At 36.5% G+C, this 25,318-nt stretch overlaps 2 protein-coding genes across 3 annotated transcripts in view; both read left to right on the top strand.

Annotated features, from left to right (window-relative positions):
- The first annotated feature begins 1,619 nt into the window (after window positions 1-1,619).
- LOC121382836 lies at window positions 1,620-7,304 on the top strand. 2 transcript variants are annotated; one of them, XM_041512461.1, is made up of 2 exons: window positions 1,620-1,767; window positions 5,166-7,304. In XM_041512461.1, exon 2 carries the CDS (start codon window positions 5,217-5,219, stop codon window positions 6,204-6,206), a length of 990 nt encoding a protein of 329 aa, XP_041368395.1. In that variant the 5' UTR covers window positions 1,620-1,767; window positions 5,166-5,216; the 3' UTR covers window positions 6,207-7,304. The 2 variants fall into 2 exon arrangements, with proteins under 2 accessions (XP_041368395.1, XP_041368396.1); XM_041512462.1 differs by lacking the exon at window positions 1,620-1,767 and adding an exon at window positions 2,750-2,855.
- Window positions 7,305-23,386: 16,082 nt separating this feature from the next.
- The window catches only part of LOC121384709, a 38,484-nt gene continuing 36,552 nt past the window's right edge, over window positions 23,387-25,318 (top strand). Inside the window, exon 1 of the mRNA XM_041515209.1 lies at window positions 23,387-23,610. The gene's annotated coding sequence lies outside the window, so the exon portion shown is untranslated. The remainder of the gene's footprint in view (window positions 23,611-25,318) is intronic.

Here is a 25,318-nt window from a genome sequence, read left to right as displayed (position 1 = left end):
GCCCAATGGGTCCACCGACGGGGATCGATCGTAGACCGACCGCGCATCAAGCGAGCGCTTTACCACTGAGCTACGTCCCGTCCCTTTTTAGCTTGAGAAGCTTTGTTCTAATATGTTATAAAGTATAGAAGAATCATTTTGTTACCTTGACATTTGACTTTAATTTTCATTGCAAGTATATCAAATTCCTTTCTGTAACACCGTGTAAATGACATACATTAATGCTAGGCTCAGACTACCAACTGCCAGCATAAAGTTGGCCAACATTTTGCTGTCACTACTTCTAAAACTGTCCAGTTGCTAGTCTGGTCGCTCTTACAACTCGATTCTCGTCGTATAACCAATTAGTTGTTAATCTGAGCGCTCTTACAACTCGATTCTCGTCGTATAACTCATACGTTGTTAATATGAGCGCACTCATATGTAGTCACTCATATGTAGTCGGGAGTCGAGGAAACTACAACGCAACCGTAAAGTTGGCCAACATTTTGCTGGCAGCTGACAGTCAGACACTAGCATTAGATTAAAAACTTGCCCTTGTTCATTATTTTCATTTTCGATAATGTCACCTTTTCAACAGTGATCACCAATATCGACCAGTAGTCTACACTTTATGTAAATCAGACGAAGAAGTGGACAGACATACAGACCGATATGTTGCTTTAAAATAAAATGATTTTTTTTTTTAATATATTAAATTAAAAATGTGTTATTCTTGTTGACATTTATCTTACATTCCTATCGACTTGGGTTCTTGAAGATCTTCCGTATTTGGCAGGGGGCTATGGCACCAACAGGAACCTCTTATAGGTACTTACCATTGACACCAAATAGCAGAAAACATTTCTTGTGCTGGTGTTTCATTCATTACACAGGGTCCGTCCTATGCAGAAGAGGGAGGGTTGATCATCTTACGCTCAATTGGGCTATTTCTCGCTCCAGTCAGTGCACCACGACTGGTACATTAAAGGCCGTGGTATGTGCTATCCTGTCTATGGGATGGTACATATAAAAGATCCCTTGCTGCTAATCGAAAAGAGTAGCCCATGAAGTGGCGACAGCGCGGTTCCTCCCTCAAAATCTGTGTGGTCCTTAACCATATGTCCGACGCCATATAACCGTAAATAAAATGTGTTGAGTGCGTCGTTAAATAAACCATTCCCTTCCTTCCTTGATCATCTTACATGTTTAATCTTTGAGATTTATTTCGACTGGATTCTTACGTTGAGTAGCCTACCTTTAAACACTAGACGTCATCAACAGAACCAAATATGTCACCATTATGTTTAGACAATGCAACATTGTCGCAAATGAACATAACATTGTTCGGCACTTTAAATAGTATAACGAAGCGGTAACAGCCATAAAATGTATTCCTTTGAGAAACCAACGAACCGATCATAGATCCATTTATTTTAATAACCGGATCGGTCTGTGGGTAAATTGATATTCGCCGAAACAAAGTCAGATCCCAATCATGGTAACAATTGGCTTATCCGCATTATTTATACCCAGATGAACGAGTTAGTGGTCTAGGTCAGTGCAGTGATTAATATCTCCCAATGGCTGGGTATGCAGCTCTTTGCCGGTTTCGGTGACTGCACACTTTAATCACGAGTCGCGGGAATTCGTGTGTGGCACTCCATACGAAATAATCCCTGACAACACACTTGTAACGTCCAGAGTGCAACTTTTCACGCCACACGATAAGAGAACCTCCAGGATATGTGGTAAACGACGGAATGTTGGTACTGGCGTAACACAGCGGTGAGTATTGGTCATTTGTTAACTTTACATGTACAGGTATATAGTTTACACCTTCAATTTAAAGGCATACTGTCACGGATTTAAGGACCTTATTTCTGTAAAAATGTATAATAAATAAAAATTACATTAATTGTTGGAAACCAAATCTAGCTATCGCATCACATTAACTGAACCATGATGGAGTGAAATCCATGTCAACCCTCTCGGCAATTTTAGTTTTTGTATTATAGACCATTGCCATAATTCAATTATTTTTACAAAATATCATTAATAAATGCAGTATGGGGATTATGAAGATGGTTGAATAAAGTACATTTAGGCACAAATCAAATAATTTTTGTTTAGGTAATACTTTGTTAGACCATTAAATAGGTCAGTGGTCTGTGACAATAGGCCTTTAATAGCAAAGTTAACTTAATGGTAAACGCCCACGGGGGTTGGGGGGTGGGGGTGCCCCCTATCCTTGACCCCCGTCCCGTACACTTATGTAGGCCTACTTATAATCACGTTGTAAATCAAATAAATGGCACATCTTTTAAAAAAAACACAATCCTGGTGGCGCGCATGTACTCTGTGAATAACACGACCATTAAAAGCTTTATCTTGGTATTTTGATAAAGAGGTAAAGACACCAATCAAGCAGTCATTTGTCCTTCAGTCTGTCGTAACGTTTACAGGTACACTAATTATAACATCCGAAGATGACCGAACATCAACGGGTAAAACGTAACAATCGTCTGTTCTCGTAAAACTGCCTTTTGCCAGCCAACGTGCACGGGATTGATTAATTACAGGCCAAATAGTGAGACAGCCTCATTAAATATTGACTATATCCTTGAGTAAGAAGAATGTATCGATAGGCCTACTAGCAACTTGATAATCGATTGTTTGTGCGCCTGCTGGTCCAATTAGATTTATATATTTTATCCCAGGTGCACTTTGTTTTGGTTACAAACATGTACCAGCAACCAGCAGAGCTCTGTTTATATTAATATTAGGAAGCAACATAGACCAGACTATTAAATTTAGGAACAACATAGACATGTTGACGTCTGAAAGATCCAATTATTTTCATAAGATTAATGAAGGTAAGATGAAATTCTTATATACATGTAGTATTAATATGCTATGTTACACAACCACTACATTTCGGTTGCACATTTTCCTAATATTAAACTGATACACAATTATCGTATTAATTTTATTAATTACCTTCTTTCAAAGATAAAATTTATGTCACGAGTCGTCAACAAAACTGTAAAACAGTATAGTCCTACTTCACGTTGTGAATAAAATATAAAATATTTTTAAAGGACATTTTAAGCAACGCTTTCATAACCAAATTCCATTGTCAGTGATTTTCTTTTATAGGATCAGGGTTATGTAAATCTGATTCAATCCGTTACTTGGTCCTAACACATTGCCTTGCCCAATGCATGTCGCAGTATGAACTTATTGTCCTGTTGTTTGCTTTTCTTATTTCTTTCTTTCTTATATTTTAAGGGTGGTTGGGGTGTGTTTGTTTGTTTGATGTCTCGTTTCAGAGAATATATATTAATACGATTATAAACGAAGCTGATAAGGCATATTCCTGTCTTAGTTTAACGACACCACAAAATAATGTTGAGACATCGACCGCCATTAGATTACAAACGTATTGCAACTACTGATACGTGACTCATGAGTTTAAGAAAAACACAAATCATCAACAAATTTAAAGTCTGTTTTTCTTTAACGACACCACTAGAGCACATTGATTTATTAATCATCGGCTATCGGATGTACAATATATGGTAATTTTGAAATAGTCTTAGAGAGGAAACCTTCTATATTTGTCCAGTAGCAGCAAGATATCTTTTATATGCATCATCCCACAGTCAGGATAGCACATATCGCGGACTTTGATATAGTAGTTGTGGTGCCCTGGCTGGAATGACAAATAGCCCATTGGCCCACCGACAGGGATCGATCCCAGACCGACCGCGCATCAGGCGAATGCTTTACCACCGAACTACATCCCGCCCCCAATCATCCACAAAGGCATCTTTCTTGTTTGAGCAAGCGACAATAGTTATACATTCAATTGCCCAGTTCTGTTAAATAACTATAATAGCCAGTCCAAGATAATGTGCTTTGGACACACAATTAAATATGTTTAATCTGTATCAAGTAAAGGAGTAATTATTTTTGGTGAAGTTGCACTGTCATGGGGAATTTTTCATACCAGTACCGGCTCCAACCCAGAGTAAGTGCACTGTTTGGCTCAATGGGCAGGAGTAAAGCCACACACACTTGTCGCGTGCGATTAGATTATGGGCGTCTCCCGAGTGCATGACCCCAAATGGGGGATGAAAGTTAAAGGTTATTTTGTTTCAAGACACCACTAGAGTATATTTATTTACTGACCATCGGATGTCTTAGTAATATTGATATATTAGTCTTGGCAGAAGAAACCCTCTATATGTTCTATTAGTAGCATGTGCTCTTTTATATGCACCATCCCACAGACAAGATAGCACATACCACAACCATTGATATATCAACGGGTCCACCGAACGGGGGTCGACCCCAGACCGACCATGCATCAGGCGAGTGCTTTACCACTAGGCTACGTCCCATCCCAAATGACGGGTGATCACCCGGTGGGCACTGCAGGTTCCGTGTACCCCGTGATCGGGTAATATCGAGATAGTTCAACTGACAGGAAGCATGGGGCACAGTCCCGTCAAGGTTCTAATAGACCAAATCAATTCCTATTGTCGATAATGTTAACGTTTACTAATAAAACTGATATAAGCTGCGTATCAACACACCCAGGAAGAACAGCAATAGAAAGTGTGGCACCTCACATCTAATCTACCTGCAAGAAAATGGGGGGTCACGTATAATTTAAGAGATTTAATTAATGTTTTTAATAGCAACCGTCATTTTTGCTGGAAATTGCAGTTCCATTTTTGGGGTACCCGCATTAGTTTCAACCTCTGGTATATACTGCATAACAACTGTATAACAAATAAAAGTGTATTTATTTATTGTCAATGGATAATAGTATTTGCACAAATAATCAATGTCACATATTACTACCAATCACACCTACAGCTGCTTTTACTCCGTAAATATTTGAACTCGAACTTTGGCACGGAACTCTCTTCTTTGGTACTATGCAACCTATAAGTAGTCTCACATTGAAAGGGAAATACTGCATCTTCACCTTTTAATTCATTATCATCTGTATGTGTTTATAATGTTCTAACAAAAAATGTCTTTGACTGCGTTGTTTGTTGCGACTTTAATACAGATAGACAGACAGACAGACAGGCATATACTGTATAATACATACATACATACATACATACATTAATTTATAAAAAAAAGAAAATGTTTCACTGTGATTTCAGAAAACATCAAGAAGAAAGAGTGTAGGGTGATCGCTGCCAAATAATAGCATCATGTCTCTACTGCTTCTGAAAACGAAGGATCTATCATGGCAGGACCACACGATGAACGTGGAGGTGATGCTGAAACCAAACCAGTGTCAGCTGCTGCTCAACAAGCACAAGACGCTTCATACGAAATACATGCAAGCCAGAGACCTCTTTGAGAAACAGCTTCAGTCCTACATCAAGGACTACACCCTAGAACGGAGGTTGACGGATAGATACAGAGAGAAGCTGACGAGCAGGAAGAGAGAACTTACCCAGCAGAGGGTGCAGTCGGCTTTTGAGGCCAGACAGATGGCGGAGGTAGAGTTACAGAGAATAAAATCAGCACCAATAACTAAATCGAAAACTCCATCCCCGATCAGACATATCGGCAAAAGGTCGAGGGGTCTTTTCATAACAGAAATTGATGATGACAAAATCTACAGACTTCCATCCATTTCCCAGAAAAAGGACAAAAAACAGGCATTTTTCGAAGGTTTGTCAAGACCGAAATCAAAGCCTAAACAAGACGAAAAACAAAAGACAGAACCTGAAAGTTTGGGAGAGAAAAGGTATATTACTCTTCCAATAAAATCTGAGGCAACTTTAACAGCCGAGAAACAAGCGGAAGAAATGCAAGGTGCACTGCTTGAAAAAGTGAAATCTTTCGTTGAAGAAATCAGAGAATTCAATCGTAAACCTCCACCCCACGAAGAATCCACGAGCGAATCGTTAAGCTCTGCAAAAAGCAGAGGCATCACGCCTTTGGTTGCCAAACGATACAGTACGTTCACCGTCGATATGCAAAAGATTGAAACAGCCTTCGACGACTTTTGCAAGACAAACTCTAAAGAGGATTTACAGAAGATGATGAAGCTTGCGGCAAAGTTAAAATCAAATGTTGCCTTAGCAAGAAACCAATCCTTAGTTCCGACCATTGGGGCGTTTAAATCGTCACGTGCATTTAAACGACTTACTAAAAGGTACGACAGCTCACAACCATGCGAAGGTGAATGATTCCCTGTGATTCCTACTCAAGTTTATCGCTAATTGTGTGATTGTGGATTGGTCAAGTTTTCTAACTCCGTCTCTTTCTTTTTTTCTTTTTTAGAAATGCCTTAAAGGGATTCAAAACACTTTTTTTTCTTCTTTTTTTTGTTTGTTTCAAAAACAGTTGTGACTATAATACATGTCAACTAGAACATGATAATATGGTATCCTCATGATTTTCTGTTATTCATAAGCGTAAAACGCCAAGTTGTCATCACATCCACGTTTCATGAAGGATTTATATATTGAGCATAACTGTATGATAAAACCCAAACAAATTCATTTATTGTATATTTACAATATACATTTAAAGTACATCCAACATAAAAGTAATTTTTAAAACTTAAAATAAGCATAAAGGCCGTGAAAACAATGTCAGTATATATATATACCTTGCAAACTGTCCTGGTCAGTATAATCATAGATGACCCTTAAGGCCGCATGGAAACTATATGCAAAGTCATAGTTAAAAGAAAGTTTCCTTTGCTAATTCGAACTATCATTCTAGTTGTGAGCCGGTTGGGCCGAAATTTAAAACATTTCAGTATAATTTTGTTCATGTGTTATTTTTTAAAAAGCGATATGGGACAATTTTAATTAGCAGATAAGGTTTCAATGACCACTAACTCTTGTAACATAAAAGACGATTAATTGGAAGGATTTTAAACCTGTTGATGGTCAAAACCAACAAGCATTGCACAATGCATATCTTTATATTTCAATGACGCGTAAATAGCCATGTGTACATAGAACCGTGAATGAAACTATACTTTATGAACAATTAAAATTATTACATTACTGCATTTCCATGTTTTGTATTATTTTTTAATAACGTAAACGGAATTAATAAAATCCAGAAACTGTATTCATTCCTTCCTTGTTTCACCAACAATTGGGAGAAATGTTTTAATAAAACGACCTGTCTGGCTCCCTTAACTTAAGGGACATTCCCGAGTTTGCTGCATTGTAAGATGTTTCCGACTAATACAATATGTCTACGATTAAACTTACATATTAAATGTATTTTCTTGTTTAGAATATCAGTGTCTGTATATTCAAAGTGTTTCTGGTCGTCTTAATATTTATAAAAAGACCAAACTGGATTCTGTCTTCAAATAATTTCATACGTACGAAAAAAACATATTTTAAGAAATAAAATAAAATTTAACCTAGAACTATCAGAAACACGTTTAATATACAGCCACTAATATTTTATGCAGAAAAATATATTTGATATGTAATTACAATCGTTAAAAAGTCTCTGTTAGTAGATAACATCTTAAAAACTGCAGCAAACTCGGGAATGTCCCTTTAAACCATTTAAGACATTACCATAATTGGCACTGAAATTTAATCTTTCTGCGGTATCTTTATTGTTTGGGTTTTTGAAATTCAGATACTAAAGGGAGCTAAACATTACTCCAGTCCCATACAAACACTGCCATACTAAGAATAGTTCGAGGCAAAAGTACCTAATACAAAATCAAAACGAAGCACATGAATTCATTGGTCAGACGAAAAGGACAATTTATAACAAATCTAGTTACACATACATCTTATCAGGGCAGTATTAAACTTCAAGGACCGAATTTACGAAGCCTGTTTCCCATAAGCGAAGGTGTTTAAGCATTGTAAATGCATGTAGTTACCCGCGTATAAGTCAAAAACAGGCTTTGTAAGTTCGGCGCTACATATTTAAAGTTGGGGAGAACTTCAAAGTTGATGACCTAATTCACAAATCTCTTTTAAGCTTACTTAAGCAACACTTCATCGCCCCTTTATTTTTTGACAGACCGTTCAGAAAAACGCCCAAATTCTTTCAGACCTCGGTCGGGCTGCTGGTGATCTCTTGCACCTGCCAATGCGGGCGATCTTCTCTCCCACCCACCCCAACCCTTTTCCTGTGATGGACAGAGGAGCCAGCCGAGACCGGCACCTGTACACATCACAGGCGTGCGCTACATCTTGCTCCGAATATGCACGTAAAACCCTCTGACCTGACCATACACTGCACCGTCCTTGCATGTATTTTAGCACTGCACTGCGAGGTCGCAAAGTTGCGAGAGATTAGTGAATTATGATGCTATTCAGTATAGTCTTATTTTTTACGGCGGAATACACACTACACACCAATTGTTTTGTAACATTCGTCTTAGCAAACACCCACTTACAATAACAAATTACAAAGCGCTGAAAAATTAAATGTTAAATATTACAGGTGAAACATACACGGATATTTTGTATTTCCGGTCCAATTTGGTCATGATAGAGAACAGCAGTGTATAAAATGACAAACTTGCTCACTATGCAAATTAGACGAAATTAATAGATGATATGCCCCTTTTTAGTGTAGAAGTGATATGGTGTGTCGTTAAACGAACATGTGATTATAACCACATCTTAGCAACACTCGTTTTAAAAGAAAAAGAAACAACAGTAAATTACAGAATGAATAACGAATGTATATTTCACAAATACATAATTGCCAAAGAACTAGTTAATTCACCCACAGGTATCGGAAGAGTGGATGTAAATGGGATATAACCTAATACAAACAGTATTTCTTTTGATCACCATATCCATACTTGTAATTGCGAACAAATTTCAAGTGTCATTGTGATTAATATTTCTTAAAACTTTCTATCTAAAACTTATTTGTTAATTCACTTTCTACATGTAAATGTATTGCCATATAAAAAATAAACTATATACAAAGCAATAAACTACATGTTCTTTCACATAAATCGAGGATAAACCGAATAACAAGAGATGGGTTTTTTTTTGTATTTGCAGAAGGCAAATATTTATAAACAGATTTTCACGCCATAGAGACTAGTTTGTATCGGCGTTTATTTCAAAAACGATATGAAGACAAGTAGAAATGATAGACAGCCCAATTAATTAGAATGAATGTTAAGTGAGAAAATAGGCATAGAATGATGTATGTGCATGCCTACGTACAGGCACTGACCCGAGTTTGCTGCCATTGTATATTACTTACCAATAAGTCTTTTTAAATACAAAACAAATTACTTATTAAATACGTTTCCTTATAAACAATGTCATTTGTGATTTCAGTGATCCTAATATCTAATAGCTCAAACTTCTTTTACTTTCTAATTATTCATTTGTTCGTATGTATAAAATTATTGGGAGGTAAAATTCCGTTTGAGCTATTAGAAGCATTAGCACGACAAGAACACCGTATACAAAAGAACAGTGATAAACTAAACAAGAAAATGAATGCATTTTACTGTAATATTTTTAGTAATTACAAATGCTCTTACATGGAAACATGTTATAACAGCAGAAAACTCAGAGAGTCTGTTTAACAGAATACAGCACATTTTCTCCAACACAGCAGAATACACTCACTGTGTGTGTAATCACATTCATTGTACAGTCTCTCCAAATCGTCACTTTTTGTTTTTTAACAGGTGTCCACTGTAATCATGTGGTTTAAACATACGAGTATGGTGAGGATGTGTTATAAAATAACATTAATATCTTATCCCCATAATAATGAAACATGTTGGTGAAATTTATTATTGCTATTCTTTGAAGGTGAAATAGTTTGCAGTAGCCATGCAGAAATGGCATTAAACGGTCATCCGCATCATTTCACATGTGATACACAAGCCAAAGTTGCTTGACAAATGGTAAATTCCATAATGAGATGAACAAATGTTTATGTATTGCTGTGGATGTCACATCACTGATAATACAACTCCAAGTTCATTCCATCATGTATTTCATCTGAAAGCCAAGTTAAGGATTAACATGTATATTCAGGCAATATTTTGTTTTTGAAATCTTGACTAGCAACAGTTGTTAATCACGGTTCATACACTTGTTTACCAAGCAAATTCCACAATTTTTTCAAAGACTTTTTCATGACCTTTTTTTTAGTGCAATCCAGGACTTAATCTACAAACCATGTCATATGATGGTAAAAAAGGTTTATTAAACTGTATCAGCATAATACATACTTACCATTTTACTATTTTGTCTGAATTTTATTGAAAAAATGAAAGTTTGTTTTGTTTAACGACACCACTAGAGCACATTGATCATCGGCTATTGGATGTCAAATATTTGGTAATTTTGAGGAAACCTGTTACATTTGTCCATTAATAGCAAAGGATCTATTATATGCATTATCCCAGTCGTGGTGCTAGGGTTGGAAAGAAAAATAGCCTAATGGGCCCACCAATAGGGATCGATCCAAGACCGACTGCACATCAAGCATGCACTCTACGACTGACCTACACACACACAACAGAATTTTGACAATAATATACCTCATTAATGTGTATTAATAAAAAAAACAATAAACAAAAATTACGAGGAAATAACTGGTTAATAATTTATAAATACATAGAATTGCCATCACTTCTGCCGTAATCATTTGTCGGGATAAGTGACTTGTCCCGTTCTTGTCAGGCTAGCTTGAACTACTAGTACACGCATCAATGGTCTGCAGCCATTTTAAGATGTTTCCAACTAACAAGAGCCTTTTTGACAATTAAAATACATAATAAATATATTTTCATGTTTAGGATACCGGTGTGCTAATATCAGAAGCAGTCATTGTTGATTTTCTTCATGACCTATATTTTTTTATATGTACGAATTTACTGGAAGATAAAATCAGGTTTGTGCTAATACAAACAGTATAACAACAACAAATACAGTGTTTATACAGATAAAAATATTCTAAACAGGAAATTATTTTTAATAAGTAATTTTAGTCATCAAAAAGGATTCGTTAGTCGTAAACAAAAGTTAGTTTCTTTTGTTTTGCTTAATGACACCACTAGAGCACATTGATTAAGTAATCATCAGCCATTGGATGTCAAATATTTGGTAATTCTGACACGTAGTTAGCAGAGGAAACCCGCTACATTATTCCTAATGCAGCAAGGGGTGTTTTATATGCACTCTCCCACAGACAGAAAAGCACATACCACGGCTTTTTATCAGTTGTGGTGCACTGGTTGGAACAAGAAAACCCTAATTAGTTGAATAGATCCACCGAGGTGGTTCGATCCTGCAACGCAAGCACTCAACCAACTGAGCTAAATCCTGCCCCAACCTATTTACTATTTATTTAAATATTTTGGTTTCCAGATGGGAATTCCACAATAATTTTAATGACCACAGTTGGCTTCAAACCATGATTACAAAGGATACAATCACCAAGGGTCACGTGGTCTTTAAATATCGTGTACCTGAAAATACACAACACAAAATGTTTAAAAATACACTTCACAAATGTGGATGTACCTCCACTTCGAAACCACATCTTCTCTCTCAATAACATACTGTATTATGGTGAAACTTTCAACCATTTTGTCTTAGTTGAAATCTTCTCTCTTTCATACTCACCTATACACTGCTTTAGAACACCATAAAACTAAATAGTAATAGTAAATCTGTAATTTTGTTTGCTTATGCCAGTAAGGTAAAGAGTAAATGTCGGTGCCAGTAAGGTAAAGAGTAAATGTCGGTGCCAGTAAGGTAAAGAGTAAATGTCGGTGCCAGTAAGGTAAAGAGTAAATGTCGGTGCCAGTAAGGTAAAGAGTAAATGTCGGTGCACTGAATACTGTATGTTGCCTGTTAGCTGCTTTTCAAAGTGTTCAAATATTAATTTTCATATTATCTTTAGATTTTCACATATTACATGTAAGCTGATCTGACCTCATGGTTTGAGATACATGGTTACTTTGATGTTCAGAATATTCCCGAAGTACTGCTCATTTAACCCATTAAATAATACATGGTTGATGATTGAGTAAAGCCAAGTACATGTAAACAGATACACAGGCTTTCTGCCAGAAAGAAATGTTTGGGTATGGCGCTATGTAATGGAATATTTACATTGTCAACAGAGGGTAGGGTGGGGGGAGGCCCCCAGAAAGAAAATGGGCTACGGTTAAGAAAACCATGCAGTAATGATAATCATTAATTTTGTCAAAAGTTTAACTTTAAAAAAATAACATCTGCTAAACTTGTTGGTGTGATGCCATACCCGTTTTACCCTCTGGCAGAAATCCTGATACAAGTGTAGAATCTGTAGATAAATAGATAAATGTTTCTGTAATTTCTCAAAGTGACCTTCACAGGCCATAGGATTTAAAATTTCATGGAAAACATTTTTTTCATTCCGTGCCTTGTGATCATGGGAACTCATCAGACACTGTTTTATATAACAATCAACAATATAATAATCATGGGAAACAAAATTTCAGTTAAGTGATTTTACCGACACGGAACCAGAAATGATCATTTCCATGAAATCTGAAGGCATATCAAGTCAATTCTGCCACCAACAGTTTAATGAAAAAAATCTTTTAAAAACAATTCAACTCTTACCATTTTTTAAGAACTATTCTGTCATATCTTGTCCCTGTTTGGGCTGCAATCAACTTTTTCAAATCTCCAATGGTATCATCAAGACTAACTCAAGTTAAGGAATAACCATTATATAATTAAACAAGTGAAAGACAACAACACAGAAAATACAAGTTAAAACACACACACAACACTTCATCATGGTCCATTATGGTACTTCTAGAACTTCTCTCAGGTGTCATGAGATTCCTGGACATAAAAATTTCAAAAAGTAATATTCCACCTACAATTTAATTTCAATGAACCCAAAAGACTGGGTCCCAATTATTTGTTCCATATGAACGTTATCTATTTACTTTTAGGGTTAGTTTTAAACTTAGAATAAAAAAATTGGCGTGTCTTAGTGCCCAATTATAAGAATGAATGAATGAATGAATGAATGAATGAATGAATGAATGGTTTAACAACACACCAGATGCACAATTTTAGCGGTAAAAAATTAATGTGCCATAAGAATGCTGTTTATGGATATAGTGAGAATAACACTAATCTATCATGTGTCACTGATAAAATACCAGTATACAAATTTCTATTACAGCCATCGATTTACAAAGTACGAGCCATTTTACCATGAATCTTGCATTTGTTGTTGTACGTGAACTGACAGGTCATAGGACACTTGACCACAAAGGATACTTGCACTTAACACGCACCTTCTTTCCAAGTCGATCATTGCATGTAATTTCAATCATTTTAAATTGAATCTGAAAAAGTAAAATATCACACTGAAAAAAAATATTTCAATTACTGCATATATATACTAGTTGAATCTACTGAAATACGGTAATGTAGGTGAATATATAAATATACTGATGACAAAGGTGCACCAAAATAAAACAAAAAGACAACATACATACACACACAAATGTACATGCACGTGTAAGAGAAGCATACATGTAGCAGGGTTTCTTCATTATGGTAGCCCCACTCCCATGGCTAGTCATATTCAATATTGGGCTAGTCAATAACTAATACTGTCATGCCTGATAGCTAGTGTAAAAAAGGTCAAATGTTGCAGTAGCCCGAGTACTCTGACTGTAAGAGAGCTAGACAGACATTTGGACATAAATACACTCTCATTACAGTCAGAGACCAAGCTATGTATTTTTTTGGCAATTCCCGACAACCAAAAAGTTGGCAAAGATTTCCGCTCTAATACCACAACAATCCTATGTTTGACGTCAAATACCTTTACATCGATCATTTTCGAGTTGATTGATTAAAAGAAATTCAGATATTAATCACTAATACACACACCACAGAAAGAAACCTGACAGCACCCACATTCAGCTAAGCTTCGGCAAACTCCGGATAGCAGAATTCTAAGTTAGTCGACCTATATCATGACGATGCATCACATGATCACCCACTCAGCCATTCCATCTTCCAGGGGCCGTCTCAAAACGACAAGTGCCCGACAATCACCAAAAAAAGTTTGTTTTGTGTAACAACACCACTACAGGGTGTATACTACCAAATCAAATCCACTAGATGACAATAGTAACATATGTGGCTAAAACTCCTACCTGCAACGTATCAATCGACATAAATGCCACGGATATAAATACTACTACCCCTCACCCTTAAAGTGAATAAGAAAAAAATGGGTGTCAAGCTGCTCATTTCTGAGATAACAGGTAGCGTCTATGACTACCCTAGTTCCACACAAAATTTGAGTACTGTTTTTTTACATGTACCCCATACATGTTCCAAGCACAAGGCTACTTGACACAGTGGTACTAGATGAAATAAAATTGCATACATTTTTAGCCCAGATGAAACTAATCTTTTTTACAACCAACACACTCACATTTATAACCAATCACAGGACTTGTGGTGTTCACTTCTCTATCAAAAGTTGGGTGCAGCTCCAACTTTGACCCAGCTGGAAGTTATTTGGTTTAGTACTACCTACAGCACATTGATTCATTAATCATCGGCTATTGGATGTCAAATATTTGGTAATTTTATCACTGTGTTAGAGAGGAAACCATTAGCCAACTCTTCCATGTTGTAACGTCGCTTGGTATGAGACGGCCCCTGTAACTGTTGCACAAGGCAGAATCTCCCAGTGGGCGATCACATGATCTACGTCACTGAGCTTTGTAATTCTTGCGATGGAGTGTCACGAAGTGTAGCTGAATGTGGGTGCAGTCGGATTTCTTTCTGTAGTATGTGTATTAGTGATTAATATGTGGAATTTTTTTTAATCAGTTAACTCGAAAATGATCGATGTAAAGGTATTTGACGTCAAACATAGGATTGTTGTGGTATTAGAGCGGAAATCTTTGCCAACTTTTTGGTTGTCGGGAATTGCCAAAAAAATACATAGCTTGGTCTCTGACTGTAATGAGAGCGTATTTATGTCCAAATGTCCGTCTAGCTCTCTTACAGTCAGAGTACTCGGGCTAATGTGTTATATATACGATTAGCAAAATTGTATTAACTTAAAGTAAAGTAGGGCTAGTGAATTTTTAATCGTGGCTAGTACATTTTTAAAATCACTGATCCTATGGCTAGTGGATTTTATAAAAATTCTTGAAGCCCTGCATGTAGAATAGAACACATAACTGTACAACCAAAAACATTGTTGGGATTTTCAAAATTGATAATAACTAAGTGTAAGCAAGACGTAAGCAATATGCATGGGATTAAAAAACAAAAACAGCTGTAACAGTTGAAAATATATTAGACTGCCTGATAATTAAGATCACTGTGGATTTAATATGACCTCACCATGAAAAACAAAATTAGGGAGTGATTAATTGCTCCCTTAACTTTATCATATTGAGTCATGTGCTATCAACGTCCCAAACTGCGTTCGGCTAACGACAAAAACACGAATACAATAGTACTTATGAAAAGAATATTCTATATTTTCACTTGCAGTACATGAAATAAAATATATTCCAATTAGTTAATGAAAAAAATCAACAACGGAATCTATTTTTTAAACTAAAGTATAACACTATCCAGTATTTTTAGTTTGTAACTAGTTCAGGCACATATACGATTTGAAAAAATAACCTTTTTGCGCAAGCACAGTTCATCATTTTCAATTTTTAAAGCCTCTATGTGAAAAAATATATGTTTCTAAAATATATGCTGTGGACTAACACTTTGATTAATGTTTTATTTTAAGGAAAAATTCAGTTTGTTAAATGAAGTCAGTTCACTTCTTTTTCCCAGAATTCAACAAATCTGCTAACCCGAAACCCAGGGATAAGTGCTTTTTAACATCGGATTAGTGACCAATGCAAATCCAGTAGCTCTATGGGATAGTACATGTTAAAAACAAACCCCACACACACATTGCTCGCTCACAGTAAATGTTTTCCTCCAATTACTGTAGTTTGTTCAAATGATACATTTTATCATCATCGTTAACAACACTTGATGTCAATTCAGGGCTAGGTCTGGCATTCACCAAATTCGTCAATTTCAAATTTTAAAAGCATTTAGCAAATTATATTTTTACTTGGCAAAATATATTTCATGCAATAATTGAAATTTTATTACAAAATAACTGGTCTTATGTCATTTTTTAAGTTTAATAGTTAATTTGGCGAAATTTTCTTCTTACCCAGAGTTGGCCTAGTGACAATACAATGAATGAATGAATGTTTAACGACACCCCAGCATGAAAAATACATCGGCTATTGGGTGTCAAACTATGGTAATGCAAACAAATAAGGTGATGATCAACATCAATACAAAAATTCTAAATTTAAATAAAAACAGTGTAAAGAACTGTGCAAAAATACAAATGCATGTATCACAGATAGATATTGACTTTTACTCAAAATTTCAATTTGTGCTGTATTGGCCATTGTCAAAGAGAATGTTACACCCCTGCACCACGGTGAGGTTACAGCATGTGCAGGGGTAGTGACAATACAGACAGACAATACAATGTATTCATTACAGAGAATAGTTTGAAATAATGCAATCATAATATTAATGCGAAAAATGTGAGTTCATGTTATTCGCATTAATAATATTACCCATTTAATTCTGTTTTGTATGTTTCCCACATTATTAAAACACAACCCTCAAAAAACTATAAGTATATAAATCAAAATATTTGTAATACTGATTCCATCATAGACCTACATTGTAAATGATTATATAAACCACAACATTTATTAGCATACTTTTCTTCTTGGTCATTTTTATTTTTTAACACTACTAGTCTACTAGTACTAGAAAACCGGTGTGATGGTGTCAAAACAATTCATAAATTGTCACATTCAGAAATCCTTACTATCAGGCTTTTTTGTTGATGCGTGCATGACACGAAAATGTACATATTGAGTCGCCTCACAATGTTTCGGCAGATCGACCGAACCAGAGGTTATTGGCCGAGGTGTTTTGAACGATCGGCCGAAGTATTCCGAATTCATGAAAAAACAGCGAAGTGCAATTCTCACTTGTTGGTTTATTTCTTTGAAGATGATAGCCATAGCTACATTCCAACGTAAATGAACAATGAATAATAATGTGTAAGTAACAAAACATTTATTTGTAATTATCGTTAACTGGTTATTTTTATTGGGACTTTTAACACATTTTGTTTAGAAGTTAAAACCAAATATAACCGAGCTATCACTTCTTATGCCAACAAGTAAGCCAACTATGCTTGACGTGATTGTTATATTTCCTGTCATCACCAATTAATAAAATGATGGGTTTTTTGTTTGTTTGTTTGCCTATTTCAAGTCAAATAAGATACAAGGAAAAAATAGTGTGTAAAAATCGCGATACGCAAAAGTTGCAAAACTGTACCACGGGCCGTATCGAGCTGATCAATTACCGTGGTATACTGGTTTATCGTTGCAGCACTACAGACTAACTGTCCAATAGTCCAGGAAACTGCCAGCCACATGTGACGATTGCAGGGTCTTTGGTCACACTGTCAAAAGTCGACACGATGGTACATGAATCCTGATGTTTAGCTAGATTTAGGTAACTATACACACTACGTAAATGATTGCCGCAAACATATGCTTTGAGTTGATATCATCAAAAACAATAGGGACTAAACAGGTTAATTGATGTGTACACAGACATGTTTGAGAGTTTATCTCATTGAAGACACTTGTAACTTGGATTTAACTGAAAAGTACACAGACATGTGGTGTTACTGTTAAGAAAGTTAATATTTCAAAGAGAGGCTACTCGCATTAATTTCATGTCGCATTTTAGTCTGCCTACTGTCACTCGCATTAATTTAGGGATACATTAATTTCAGGATCTACAGTATTAATTAAAACAATTTATACACTCAAAAAAAAAAAAAATTGTTCTGAATGGATGGTCTGCTATTCACTACAGTTGGGGCATAAAACTGCAGCATACCTCTTGCAAATCAAAACAAATGAACACAAATTCTAACAGAGGCATGAAAATCATAAAATTAAATGACTTAGCCTTGTTGATCTGGGCCCAATTTCACAAAACATTGTAAACCTAGTTTTGCACATGAACATAAATCTACGACAAAAAGAAAAAGAAAGAAATGTTTTATTTAACGACGCACTCAATACATTTTATTTACGGTTATATGGCATCAGACATATGGTTAAGGACCACACAGATATTGAGAGAGGAAACCCGCTGTCTCCACTTCATGGGCTACTCTTTTCAATTAGCAGCAAGGATCTTTTATATGCACCATCCCACAGACAGGGTGGTACATACCACGGCCTTTGATATACCAGTCGTGGTGCACTTAGGCAAGTGAAAAATTGCACTTGTGAAAATGCTAAGGCGAGTGAAAATCAAGCATTTATTAATTTAGTAATTGGTACATGTAAATGTAGAGACATATGTTGCAAAAATGAACTAATAAACCAATAATGTTTTCTTCTAATTTTATGTTGTTTGGTTCATTAGTGTAGTCTGACTTCTTTTCCTTTTCAGGAATGGTTTATAGTTTATTAATAAGTTTCAGGAGTAGTACTATAGAAATATAATTATTTCATGTATACACTGATGCAGACCATTTGATTTTTTAATTACAATATGTACTATTCAGATAATTTGATGCACACAATTATATATATACCTTTTCAGTGTTAGATAGTTTGATGAACATGTAGTTAAACATATATAGGAATCAACTTGTCTTGAATTTGATTATTATGTACAACGAACATGATTAGGATAGTTGGGATAGGAAAAAAAACACTGGTTCCGAGGAGATGGTTCATGAACTACAACCCAAGCATCTCAGGTGTGTACTACTGACTTATTAAAACATTAAAAAAAAATAATGACTTAGTTGATAGTGTTAGTTGGGACATTGACATTCACGTGACATTTTTAATTCAATAATTACGCAACCAATCTTCCTCCTCAACATTTTGTAACACGTCATTTAACCTACCGCTACAAGTTATGAACAGGTCTGACGGCATTATTTCATTGATCTAGAACGGCCCCAATGTTGTTAATAACAAAATACACAAACTCTAAAAAAAAATCTGTCATTGCAAAGGATTTATTCCAAAGGTGGGATGCCACAATAAAGATAATTTAAAAAAAAAAACATAATTTTAGACACCATCATCAATGCGTAATAAGTTGTCAAGTAGACCAACGTGTGTGTGCAGAATTCCAAGAGTAAAAAATAATCTGACCCCGATAGCTCTGATTGGTCAATATGCCACAGACTACTGCGCATCAAATCATGTTCCAGTCACATGCTTTGTGACTTTCTAACAAACGAAAAAAAAATTAAATAGTCGGAAATGATCATTGATTACTGTTACTATAGTGTGTACATATATACATATCTAAATAATATATGCACATTTATTAACCTCTGGCTGAAATACAAATATTTAAATGAAGTTTTATTTGATTTTTTTTTTAAAGATAAAAAAGAAAAATAATAGACATAAAAAAAATACCTAGGCTTATTCCTACATACCTATTATCATTTCTTTTCCTTCTTTTTAGTATTCCGTCTAATTTTGTAAAAAAAAATTAAAGAAAGTATAAAATTACACGATTGCTTTTTTCGGGACCTTACGTAAGCTTTGTAGGCTAACAGTTATGAACTAATCGAGACAATTTTACCGACTTCACTGATTTCCGTAACGAGTTCATTTGTGTAGGCTACAGAAGCCACTATTTAATTCAATCCCATAACTATATGAACAGTATAAATGAGTTATCCTTATCAGACGTTGTGATCTATTACCTTACAAAAGTGGACTGTTTCTAATTAATAATAAATTAAACAGGCAAAGAATTTTGATCGGATTGGTACGTCTTCGAAGATGTCTATTAAACCTGTGTTTTCCGATTTGTATAGCAAAGATAAGTACCAGTCATATATTAAAACCCTGCATGGACGCTACTGTTCTCGTAAAAGAAAATTCTGGTATCATTAGGTTATACATTTTTTTCTGGTATCAGTAGGTTATACATTTTTGGTTTGTGTGTCCATTTGTTGCATTATTTCGGTTGAGAAACGTTTGAAACATGGTGCCACAAGTTTTGAATACCAGCTACATATATAGGGTATGTAACATACTAACAACTTAAACAAGGTTTGCACGTACTACCGGTTACTAGTCATTTTGTACCATAGTTTATGGTCATTTCGAACCATAGTCATTTCATACCATAGAGCTTTGGTCATTTCGTACCATAATGTTTGGTCATTTTGTACCATAGTGATTTCGTACTCGGTATCTTATTTTTGTCATTGTATGCCACTTCTGAATAAAGGTTTAAATGAATAAGAGAAGTAAATTAACGATGAAATGTGTTTCAGTGACCATTTACCCTATTGAATTCACTTTTCTGAACATATGTATATTGCCACATGAAGGTGGTAGTTTATTTTTAAGACGAACTGACAAGTAACCCATGGCACTGATGATCATTTCATATGTCATATGATACGAGACACACACACACCCCCCCCCCCCACCCCATCTTATATATCAGAGGGTAAAACGGGTATGGCGCCATAGCCAAATGTTTTGGCAGATATTATTTTTTTAAGTTAACCTTTTTACAAAATAAATTACTCTTATCATTACTGTATGATTTTCTTAACCCTAACCCTAAACTTAACCTATTTTCTTTCTGGGGAAGGTCCCCCATACCCCCAGTTGACTCTTGTTGCATTCAATTCCATAGCACAATACGATACCCAAAATTTTCTTTCTGGCAGAAACACTGTATAGGCCTACGTCCTTAGCCCACTGTCAACAGATTCTCTGCCTAAGCTGCACAATAAATGATTGAGGTACGAAATGACCAAACAGATATGGTACGAAATAACCATGGTACCAAATGACTTGGTACCAAATGACTAAATAACGAAAAAATATCCGCCCGGTCCCCCCCTCCCCTAACCCTAACCTTAAACCCAACCCCAACCCTAACCCCTAACCCTAACTAAAAATAATAACGGAGGGGACCGGGCGGATATTAACCCTAACCCCTAACCCTAACTAAAAATAATAACGGAGGGGACCGGGCGGATATTATACCTAAATAACTATGGTACGAAATGACCAGGGTACGAACTGTTAAAATTGTGTACAAAATGACTATGCGGCCCGGGCCTATGGTACGAAATGACTGGTTACTGATTCTACTAGTACAGTTCTACGTCCCAGCTAATTTTAACTCGTTAATATAACAATGTTTTGACAAACCGATTATAAAAGCCGATCTACAGTGAGAATAAGGATGTTTAAAGTACACCACAGTGTTAGTTATTTAAAACAAATGAGATTTCTACTTCTAAGATGAACGTATGATTATTTTATCCGTCTCTGGTTATCTCCCCGGAAACTACCGTTCTTCTTTTTTACAGGTTCCTCCACTACCTCGAGACCCACACTTTTGCAAGAACGTCTACAAGTCAAAGTTTGTTTTAATTAAGGACACCACAGGCGCACATGTTGGGTAGCAAACCGTTTGTAATTCTGACACGTAGTCATCAGAGGAAACCCGCAACATTGTACCTTTATAGCAAGGCAGTTTTATGCACTTTCCCACAGACAGGAAAGCACAGACCACGACCTTTGACCAGTTGTGGTGCACTGGTTGTAACGAGTAAAAGCCTACTGATCAGTTGAATGGATCCACCGAGGTGGTTCGATCCTGCGACGCAAGTAACTCAGGCGAGCACTCAACCGACTAAGCTAATTTCCGCCCTGCCACAAGTACTGGAAAACTGTATTATCATGAAATAAATATTATTAAACTTATGATACTAATATTTGACTATATGTCACAGCGCCGTTTCATTTACGCTTCCCTCAAAAACTATTGTCTGTTTGCATGGGGACGGGACGTAGCCCAGTGGTAAATCCTGATGCGCGGTCGGTCTAGGATCGATCCTAGTCGGTGGACCTAACAGGCTATTTCTCGTTCACTAGTACAGCTGGTGTAACAACGACTGTGGTATATACTATAATGTATTTGGGATGCTGAATACAAAAGATCTTTTGCTGCTTATCGGAAGGAGTAGGCTGCAGAGGGTTTCCTAACCATAATATGTCTGTCGCCATATAACAGTTATTAAAATGTGTTGAGTGCGTCGTTAAATACGCATTCCTACATTTCTCCCTGCGCGTATGCGCCACACTGTTTTTTATATTTATTTTCGTGCTTGAATCGAATTACTGTTCAATCTCATTTTCCTTGATGCACACACACACACACACACACACACACACACACACACACACACACACACACACACACACACTGACATACACACACACACACACACACAAACACACACACATAACATAATATATAATATATACACACATACAAACACACACGCATAACAACATAACATAATATAATATAATATATACACACATACAAACACACACGCACACACACGCGCGCGCGCACACACACACACACACACACACACTTACTACATTGTGTATAATAAATTGCATTATTATAATTAGTATAGTTTAAAGTGTATTAAGGCTTAATCCTTGCCCTGGTCCAACCGTTATTGGTGGTCAAGCTCTCTATGACGTGCGGTAGGGTCTAGGAACGAATCCCGTCGACTGGGCTATTTCTCGCCTGCCTGTGCTCCACGACTGGCATACCAAAGGCTGTGGTATGTGCTATTCTTTCTGTGGAATGAGCATATATAGAGTCCTTGCTACCAATGGGAAATGTATCGGCTTTATGCCAAACTTAGCAAATGTTTGACATACAATAGCCGATGATTAATAAATCAATATGCTCTAGTGGTGTCGTTAAACAAAACCAACTTTAACTATTGGTGAATATGAGGCTATTTTTAGAAGGAAGGAAGGAAATGTTTTATTGAACGACGCACTCAATACATTTTATTTACGGTTATATGGCGTCACATATTTTATTTACGGTTATGTTGTCAAGGACCACACAGATACTGAGAGAGGAAACCCGCTGTCGTCACTTCATGGGCTACTCTTTTCGATTAGCAGTAAAGGATCTTTTATATGCACCATCCCACAGACAAGGTAGTACCTACCACGGCATTTCATATGCCAGTCGTGGTACACTGGTTGGAACAAGAAATAGCCCAATGGGCCCATCGACGGGAATCGATCCCAGACTGATCGCGTATCGAGCGAGCGCTTTACCACTGGGCTACGTCCCGCCCCTCTATTTTTAGAATACACAGTCTAATTTGTGTATGACGATCAATGTGTATTTTGTTTGTTGTTGTCAGTAACAACGAGTCTGGAACGTCACTTTTAAAATGGAGTCCATTGGCTTAGCACAGTTCCATACAGTTAATCACCGTCACGAGTTACGGTTCAGTGCGAAGCAGTGTTTACCAGCTGGACTGAAGAGTTTCGCAATGGCGTGCTAATGTGCCTAGATATAGCCGCGTTAATAAAGGGACAGGTATAGCCTACTAACGTGCCCACGATTTATCTTGTAAATACACAAACTTGTGACAAAGGTGAGAATATAATGAAGTAATATAAACAGACACGAGTTTCGAAATATATATACTGTATTCGTATGTTTACATGTGTGTTTGTGTGTAAAGTTGTAAACAGGCCTATATCTTTATAATTGTGTATCTCCCCCCCCCCCCTCTCTCTCTCTCTCTCGCTCCTCTCCTCCGTGTTTGTCTCTCTCTCTCTCTCTCTCTCTCTCTCTCTCTCTCTCTCTCTCTCTCTCTCTCTCTCTCTCTCTCTCTCTCTTCTCTCTCTCTCTGTGCTGTCTGTTTGTCTTTTCCGCCCCAGTAAAATCTCTTTTCTCACACCATACCCACCCTTCAAACACTGGTGACACAGGTGGACATGTGCCCCCTCACTTTTAGATATTTGCTCTAAACAGTGTAAAAGTTGTAGAACGGCTCCCCACCTGCCCCCCCCCCCCCCCCCCCCCTGGCACCTTCCTAAGTCTCGTACAAACACACATTCGAATGTGCACGAAAACCCTATGACATGACATGACTGGGGGTTTTCCGTCCTAACCAGTGATCCACGACGGATATATCGAAGGCCGTGGTGTCTGCTGTTACAGCTCCAGCCAAAAGAGATGGATCCAGTAATAAGATGCGAACGTACAAATTATATAAACACAATATTCAACTAGAGCCATATTTATTACACTGTATACACCCAGAACACCGTAAAGTTTTTACTAAATTACGTCTCAGTGACCACAAATTAAAAATAGAGACTGGCGCCATACAAAACCCTTCACTTCAGTGGAAGAACGTTTATGTGACCACTGCAATGTAATTGAAGATGAATACCATCATATCACAATATGTAAGAAATATAATAGTCAACGTGTCAAATTATATGCATATCTAACTTTCCATAATTACCTATTTATGCAAGAAAAATTTATATATATTGTACAAAACCAAAATCTAGCCTGTGCTGGTGCGGTATGAAAATTTATTCACGATTATACATGTATTGCCCATAATTAGTCCTTATTTAGTCATTTTGTTTGTTTCTTGTTTATGCATATGTTTTGCATCCAGTTTCGTATGTGGAATGTTTATATGCAATAAAGTTTTTATCTTTTATCTTTTTTTTATCTGTGGAAAATGCATATAAAATATATTTCTGCTAGTGAAAATCTTTTTTGCTGGTTTCATATGAACACAACATGTCAGATTCGAATTACCAACTTAATCCATGTGCTTTAGGGGTGTCGTAAACACAAAATACACAACTCTTTGGTTTCTTCAAAACTCAAGTAGGTGACGTCAATTACCCTACATGGCTGGGGATCGCCTGCTAAAAATTTGATATTTCGGGCTGACTGGTGCTCCCTTACATACCTGTCAGCAGTGCACGTTTTTTGCGCATCCACGACTGCCTCTCCCTGATTCCCATTTACCAGCATTCCTGTCACCGCCGTAACGCATAGTTTCAGGCATGAATAATCATCAAAGCTGCAGTACTCTAGACGTGGTGCGGACCATACGAAATTGGTGAATTTTCTAACATATTAGAGATATGTTTTCTACCAAGAATGTGCACCTAAAAACCACAATCTATGACATGTGACAGGTTGACATGGCTGGGGAATTTTTACCGTCAACATTTATACAGTGATCCAACGACGGAAATATATCGAATGGCCGTCGGAGTCTGCACTTTACAGGATTTCAGCCAAAAGAGATGGATTCCAGTAATAAG

Source organism: Gigantopelta aegis, chromosome 10 (assembly GCF_016097555.1).
Source record: "Gigantopelta aegis isolate Gae_Host chromosome 10, Gae_host_genome, whole genome shotgun sequence".
Lineage (NCBI taxonomy): Eukaryota > Metazoa > Mollusca > Gastropoda > Neomphalida > Peltospiridae > Gigantopelta > Gigantopelta aegis.
This window is presented reverse-complemented; position numbering and strand designations above follow the sequence as displayed.